Source organism: Colobus angolensis, unplaced genomic scaffold, assembly GCF_000951035.1.
Source record: "Colobus angolensis palliatus isolate OR3802 unplaced genomic scaffold, Cang.pa_1.0 Scaffold133, whole genome shotgun sequence".
NCBI lineage: Eukaryota > Metazoa > Chordata > Mammalia > Primates > Cercopithecidae > Colobus > Colobus angolensis.
This window is the reverse complement of record NW_012114411.1, coordinates 4,996,244-5,004,758: the sequence shown is the minus strand read 5'-3', so window position 1 is coordinate 5,004,758 and position 8,515 is coordinate 4,996,244. Positions and strand designations below refer to the sequence as shown.

The 8,515-nt window shown below is 39.9% G+C and overlaps 1 protein-coding gene across 5 annotated transcripts in view; it reads right to left on the bottom strand.

Moving 5' to 3' along the window:
• Positions 1–5,706: 5,706 nt before the first annotated feature.
• GYG2 (glycogenin 2) overlaps positions 5,707–8,515 on the bottom strand; it is a 52,827-nt gene continuing 50,018 nt past the window's right edge. For all 5 annotated transcript variants that reach the window (XM_011934281.1, XM_011934283.1, XM_011934280.1 and 2 more), the window contains one exon: positions 5,707–7,497. In XM_011934281.1, coding sequence (XP_011789671.1) covers positions 7,336–7,497 — 162 coding nt within the window. In that variant the 3' untranslated portion in view covers positions 5,707–7,335. The remainder of the gene's footprint in view (positions 7,498–8,515) is intronic.

Genomic DNA, 8,515 nt, shown 5'->3' with positions numbered 1-8,515 from the left:
TCATAGTTTAGCTTGAGTTCTTCTCAAGTTTCAGACATATTTTCAGCTACCTACATGCCATTTGGAGAGCTTTCTTAAACTTAACATGGCAGAAAGATAATTGAATCCCTGCCCTTTTGGCTTCACCTCATAACAACTCCTCTCCTATTTTTACCCATTTCAACAATTAGCATTACATTCATCCACCTCCTTAAACAAAAATATAGGGTGTCATCCTCACCCCCTATATAAAATCCAGAGCAAATTCTGTAGGGGGCACCCTTTCTCTCATTCTCACTTGTGCACACACTTTCTCCCTTCTCTTCATGCATATATATGTATATGTGCATGTATATATACACACACATATGTATATGTAAAGGTGTATGTATATGTATTTTTTTTTCCATGCTGGCCTTCCTTCTGTTTCTCCAACATACCAAACTACTTTCTGCCTTAGGTATTTGCACTTCCTATATGCTTTTCTAGGAATTATGTTCCCTAAAAATCTTAGTAGCCTTGCTTTTCTCTCTCCTTGTCTTAGCTTTAGTACTTTGTAAAGTTGCATCCTCCTTACCTGTCATTCTATTATATTACGTTGTTTCTTACAAAAAAAAACTTCCTACATTTAGCTCTGAAATGATCTTAGTTATTTTTATGCATTTTAAAATTCACTATCAGGGTCCACTAAGCTCCCAGAAAAAGGAGGCTTGTCTACCTTGTTCATCACTGTATCCCCAGGACCCAGAACGATGTCTGGCTAAATTAGGTGCAGAGTAACTACTTGTCAGATGATTTGATTTTTAGTGATTTTCAAGTTATTTGAAGTTTACAAACTTTGTATGAAGAGATATGCATACAAAGAGATATATAAAATTTTATAACAAAGTTGAAAAAATTTTACAATCAACACCATTTTCCACCACCTAGGTTCTAACATTAAAATGTTATTATACTTGATTTATCACATATCTATTTATGTATCCATCCTTCTGTCCACGTAAATGAATTTTTAAAACTTTTGAAATAGTTTTATAAAGGCTACTTAAAGGAGAGACTTGAGATAGTGAATATTCCCCAAGTTCTTAAATTTCTGTGTATCAGAGAAGAAGCAGGTGGCTGCTTATTTTGGTATCTAGAGCTCTAGAGTGGAATCTCATGGTGTGTTAAACCACTGTACATTGAACTCTTAAAATTCACAGAAGCTAAAAATTAAAATTGTGGTTTGAAGCTGTTGCTCAGTCATAGTGACAGACAATATCATTGTGGGAGATTAAAGGATTGTGTTAAAATGAATTCTAGCATTTAATTGAGGATGTTTAGTCTAACTGACAAACAATGGGCAAACTAAGCTTCATAATTAATAAATCTGTTAGAAAAATAACCACGGTTGATTTAATTCTTCTCCTCTTGGTAGACATTAATGCCCATTGTTTCTTTTACTCCTTTACTTTATTTAATTAGTCTGTTTCACTGTTTATTGACACTCGTACTTTTGAGTAGAGAGGAGAAAGTAAAAACAGTTCCCAAATTGACTTAAGTCATAGGGTGAAATAAAGAAGTATATCAGTGTTGATTAATTCATACGATCATGTAACATTGGTTATTAATTATATTTATAATGTCAGAACTGTAAAGCCCTTTATAATCATCTAGTCCAATCTTCTCATTTTATTGATAGAAAAACGGAGACTCTGAGAAGGGAAAGGGGGTTTTTCAAGGTTACATATTTCTGAATCTTGTATAATTGAAACACTAACCTAATATGTCTAGAAGCTAATTCTCTTCTCTTCTTGTGGAAAGTCAGAAAGAGTTCATTTTCCTGGCCTAGATGATCTCTTAAGTTCTTCTAGTTCTGGTATTGCTTCACTGTCTAATTGGACTACAACTTGAACCTGATGTGCTGTGTATGTTTGCATTGCATTTATAATACTTTAAATTACACTGGTACTTAGGCTTTAACTAATAATAAAAATTACTGGTTTAATGGACAGTTATTTTCTTTAATTTGCATATTATGCCTCTTAATATTCTACTGAAGCGTCTTCCAGTTTTACTGAGTTATCAAGCCTTGACCAAAGAAAAAACTTTAAATGCCATAATAGACTGATCCAGGTTTAGTGGGCTTAAACTTTATACAATTTGGGCATCCAAATGAGAAACAAGGGTTAGAAAATATTATTTCAAAGGACCCAGAAAAGTGAGGGGCCCTGAGGAATAAGCTTCATGTACTTCATTGTGAACCTATCTCTGAATGCCAGAACAAATAATTTAGCTAGGTAAATAGCACAGGGAAGGGAAGGGACAAAAGGATGTTAATGTTTTCTAAGTACCCACTGTGTGACCAGCATCATACTAAACATTAAAAATATAGTGTCTTATTGAATCCTCACAAAACAATGAGATTTTTTTTACCTGTAGGCTATGTTTTGTAAATTGGGCAAGTCTGCACAACTAGTAAATGGGAAAACAGGATTTGAACCCAGGTCTTTCTGATTCAAAAATCTGCACATTCCACCATATCCTTATATGAGAATAGCTGCTATTTTAATGCTCTGTTCATCACAATGGAAAGCACAAACATAATCAAATATACATATATTGAGAGCAGAGGGCTTCCATTCATAAAGGATAAGAGAAACACTTAAATAATGATAATTCAAGACACAATGTTTTATTTGCATCAAAAAAGGCTTCAAGGTAGAACCATCACTATCTTTGCCGATGGTAGGAGACGTTCTAACAAATATAAACATGATGCAATGTCCATTTTTCCAAGCGCTTCTTTATTTTATTTCATTTTTCAGTCGTTTTGGGGTACAGGTGGTTTTTGGTTACATGGAAGTTATTTAGTGGTGATTTCTGGGATTTTGGCGCACGCATAACTGAAGAAGTGTACACTGTACCCAATATGTTGTCTTATCCATCACTGCTCCACCCATTCTTCTCCTTTGAGTCCTCAAAGTCCACTCTATCATTCTTATGTTTTTGCATCCTCATAGCTTGACTCCAGCTTATAAATGAGAACTTATGATACTTGGTTTTGCATTCCTGAGTTACTTCACTTTAGAATAATGGCTTCCAGATCCATCCAAGTTGCTGCAAAAGACATTGTTCCATTCCTTTTTATGGCTGAGTAGTATATATATAATACATTTTTGTTTTATATATACACATAGTTCTTGAACTCCTGACCTCAGGCAATCTGCCTGCCTTGGCCTCCCAAAGTACCGCGTACAGGTGTCAGTCACTGTAACTGGCCAAATATACATAAATAATTTTTAACATGGTACTGTATGCTAAAGAGCAGAGGTCTATGAAACCAGAAAGAATTGCTCTGCTTTTCCTAATTCAACAGTGGTGGTCAGAAAGAAACCCCTTTCTGCTTCAAACTACAGTTCCACCCCAAAACGCTTTAACACTAGGACCTGTTTGGTGCTTCCAAGTATCAGCCAAAGGTTTCGGCAGGATTTGACCAAGTTACTTTGAAGAACAAAAATACTATAACTTGTTCCTGTGGATCTATAGGCATCAATCCACCCTGCCAATTCAATAGATCTAGAAATCCTTTCCTTCCCACATCATTTCCACCTGCCACCAAATAATAATCTCGTAATATTTATTTATTTATTTTTAAATAATTTCAACTTTTATTTTAGGTCTAAGGGGTACACGTGCCAGTTTGCTACTAGGGTATATTCTGTGGTAGTGAGGTATGGGGTATGCATGGACCCACCACCCACGTACTAAGCACTGCACCTGTGAACCCTGAAAATCTGAGCCAGGTCTCAGTTCGTTTAGAAAGTGTATTTTGCCAAGGCTGAGGACACACACCCGTGACACGGCCTCGGGAGGTCCTGACAACATGTGCCCAAGGTGGCCAGAGCATGGTTTGGTTTCATATATTCTAGGGAGACATGTGATGTCAATCAACATGCCCATTTTTAACGACACTCTCGGTGGCCCCTGACAGCCACCAGGTGAGATACACAGCATATTGTGCCCATTGAATGGAAGATACTTCTGACAATGAGGCTTTCTCATGAAATAAAGTGTATATTCCCAAACTTATGGTATATTGATTTATCCCATGTCACAGAGCTGGGTATAAAGAGAGCACTCAATAAGCATATGACAAATGAATAAATCAATGAATGAAATTGACAAAGCAAAGTTCAGAAAATGGGTACCTTTCCTAAAGAGACCCTACAAGATTACTAAGGGTTAAGTAAATAGTTCTATGCATTTTACTGTGACCAGCGATTCTGAAAAATCCATCTGATAATTTAAATTTATTGTTGGAACTGACTCCTCCTATCTAGCTGTAATTTTGTACCCTTTAACAAATCTCTCCCTATCACCCCTTCTCCCTACCCTTCCTGGCCTCTGTTATCCTCTGTTCTAGTTCTTACTTTTTAAGCTAGTTCTAGTGTTCTATTGCAGGGGTCCCCAACTCCTGGGCTGCAGACCAGTGCTGGTCCACGGCCTGTTAGGAACTGGGCTGCACAGCAGGAGGTGAGTAGCGGGTGAGTGAGCAAAGCTTCATCTGTATTGATAGCCGCTCCCCATCGCTCCCATTACCACCTGAGCTCTGCCTCCTGGCAGATCAGCAGCGGCATTAGATTCTCGCAGCAGTGCAAACCCTACTGTGATCTGCGCATGTGAGGGATCTAAGTTGCGTGCTCCTTATGCGAATCTAATGCCTGATGATCTGTCTCCTATCACCCCTGGATGGGACTGTCCAGTTGCAGGAAAACAAGCTCAGGGATCCCACTGATTCTACATGTTGCTGAGCTGTGTAATTATTTCATTACATGTTACAATGTAATCATCATAGAAATAAAGTGCACAGTAAGCGTCATGCACCTGAATCATCCCCAAACCATCCCCCAAGCCTGGTTTCTGGAAAAATTGTCTTCCATGAAACTGGTCCCTGGTGCCAAAAAGGCTGGGGACCACTGGTATATAGCACTGTAGGATGACTACAGCCCAAAATCATATATTATATAGTTTCAAATATATGTCTATAGAAGGAGAATACTGAATATTCCCAACACAAAAAATCGTACAGGCTGGAGAAGATGGATATGCTAATTCCCACAACCTGATCAGCATACATTACATGTATTGCAACTTTACTATGTGCCCCGTAATATGTACAACTATTACATGACAATTAAAAAACATTTTAAATCAAAAATAAAATAATGTTTACTGTTTCCTTTTAAAGTTTTACCTTGCAATTCCAGCTCAAATAGTGCTTATTATTATTAATATTATATTTTATTTATTTATTTATTTTTTGAGACAGATTCTCACTCTGTCACCCTGGCTAGAGTATGGTGGCAGGATCTCAGCTCTCTGCAACCTCTGCCTCCCCGGCTCAAGCAACTCTTGTGCCTCAGCCTCCTCAGTAGCTGGGATTACAGACATATGCCATCATGCCCGGCTAATTTTTTTGTGTTTTTGGTAGAGACGGGCTCTCACCATGTTGCCCAGGCTGGTCTTGAACTCCTGGCCTCAAGTGATCCACCTATTTCAGCCTCCCAAAGTGCTGGCATCACAGGAGTGAGCCACCACGCCCAGCCCAATGCTTACTATTTTAAAAACAAAATACAATAGAAAAGGCTGAAAATAAAATAGAAAGGCCCTACCCTTGGTTTAATGTAAAATATAACTCTGATATCGCAGGAAACAGGCAAACACACACTGGAAGGAGACCACATGGCTGTTTTTTACCATTTTAATTTAAACGTGTCAGCATTTGTCCAAATGAGATGATACAGGCTAGAATGCATGGCAGAATCCCAGACTGGACTCACTCCATAAGCCAACTCATCACTGCCTGTGAACATGAATTCTGGTCCTCAGAGAAGCTGACATTTTTTCCCTGAACATTCCTGTGGTCTCCCTCTGAAAGCCGATGACCATCCAGCCCTGACTCACCTGAGACTGTAGCCATGTTCCTATGAACATCGCCCTCTGCGACTGAAGATTATTAACCAACCACAAGGAAAGAGAAACAGCCCCTCCACCACATCTTGCACCAAAAAAATGCCACCACTAATGCCATAAATTCAGGCAGGTTCCTCTATCCAAAGGCTAAACTGCTTCAGGTGACCTAAAAAGTGGCCACTCCTCTCCACGTAAACACATCCAGCTGACACAGGCTAGAATCGAGTTCTCCCACAACCTTCCTATCCCATCTCTAATTTACTCTCTGCTTTTCCCTGGGATGTGCATGATAAATAAACCTTCCAAACATTTCAAAAATCACACTTTCCTCTCTTTATTACAACGATGCCCATTTTTAACGACACTCTCGGTGGCCCCCGACAGCCACCTGTTGAGATACACAGCATACTGTGCCCACTCAATGAAGATACTTCCGACAATGAGGCTTTCTCGTGGAATAAAGTGTCCCGTCTCAGAAAACTCAGAATTCTCTGGAAAGAGCTGAGTGGAAATGACTTTGAGGAGCGCAGCGATTCACTAAGTTATTAAGAACTGAGGTAGTGAGGGTAGAGAGCAAGCCAACAGCAGTCAAAGGTGACCGACTGCACCCTGACTTTCGTCATCAAGCAGGGAGCATCTCTAGATCCTGTTATCCTGAGCAAGTTGTTGCTCTAAATTGTTTGGGGACAAGCCCTTGATTTTCTCAACCAGCAAGTGAATCGGTTTAGATCCCCTAAGCCACCTACATCCCCCAAGCCACCTACAATCTTTCTTCCCTAAGTCCACAAGTAGAATTTCTGTCAACGCTCTAGGAAGTCCTGTTAGGATTTAAAGCAGAGAGACCACAGCCGGGGTGTTTCTCAGATACGCTTCGCCAAGTCCAAATGAGAGTCAAAGTCACCATGTCTGAATGTTTCCTTAGCCCTACAGAAACGGATCTCCTTGGCAAAGCCTCAGAGGTGCTAAATACATGTATTAGTGTTGTTAGCTTAGTAATGGGAGGAAATTTGCAGTGAGGTTTAATTCTAAATAGGGTAGGTCTCATAGCACCTGCACAACACAGCTCCAGCGTACTTCAGAGGTCTTTCGGGCAACAGCAGAGACCACCATCAAGGGTCTACTAGAATTTTATTACTGCTTGCTTTTGCCAACAGGTTCCAGGGTAGAACTGACCTCTGAAGAAAGCCCAGAAAGCATTGGTGGAGGGGTTGGGGCGATGGGCATTAAGGTAGATTTCTATACTCTACGTTTTTTGTGTGAGGCACTCACATGGATTAAGCATAAATAGAGGCACAAGGTTCAACAGCATTTTCCTTTGAAAGGACCAGAGGAGATCTCCACACAACAGGACCACCCAACAGGACATTGTCTAACTACACACAACGCCCACCACCTGCCGGATTACTGCAGGAACCGGTCCAGCTTCTCCTGGATGCGGGCAAACGCGTCCTTCCCCATGTAGTCGATACGGCCTTCCTCCCACTTCCTCCTCTCTTCCTCTGGGCTCAATTCCTTCACCTTCTCTTCGATCGAGATCTGGGAAACAGAGACGGCCAGGTCAACCTAGGGAAGACAATCAGTGGGAGATGGTTTTTGCAGCTGTCCGTTATCGAGGGAAAGACTGCTAAAACCCAGCTAGTGTGGCTTCTGCAGAAAGATGCATCTCAGTTCTCTAAAAGAGACTGCGAATCACTAGCACTTTGTTTTTAATGAGACAGGGTCTCACTCTGTCGTCCAGGCTAGCGTGCAGTGGTGCAGTCATAGCTCACTGCAGCCTCGACCTCCTGGGTTCAAGAGATCCTCCCACCTCTGCCTCCTCAGTAGCTGGGACTACAGTGCACATCACCATGCCCAGCTAATTTTTGTATTTTTTGCACAGATGGGGTCTCATTATGTTGCGCAGGGTGGTCTTGAATTCCCGGGCTCAAGCAATCCTCTTGCCTTGGCCTCCGAATGAGCTGGGATTGCAGGCGTGAGCCTGCACACCCAGCAGCACTTTTCTTTTGAGCTAAATACACACTAGCTTTAGTATAATATGCTTAGAAGATAATTTTTTTGCTTAAGTTTTCTTGAAATTTTATAAAATGTAATTGTATGTGTTCTTTTTTCTGAATTGTTTTCATTTCTAGCCACTAAACCATTTTAAACACACACACACACTACTTAGTACTCTCACCCACCAAAACTTCTGTTTTGTATGACAGTGAATAACCAAACTACGTTAAATGAAAAAAAAAAAAAACTCACCTCATGTAAGTAAAGCCTATAATAATTTGGACTGCTTGGCAAAGGAATTTAAATGATAATTCTGATAGTTTTTTCAATGCAGAGTTTCTCCCTTCTTAAGGGACATATGAAAAAATAGATGAATATGCAAGCATGTAACAACACACACACACACACACACACTTTTGTTTGGCTTTCAGATGAGTCAACAAAAAGAATAAATATGTTTGCTTTAGACACTTCTTACCAAGAACTAGAAAAAGACTTAAAAATTTAAAGGTGGTAACAATAATAGACACACACATCTATCTGTCTATCTATCAATCTATCTATCTATCATCTGTCTCATCTACCA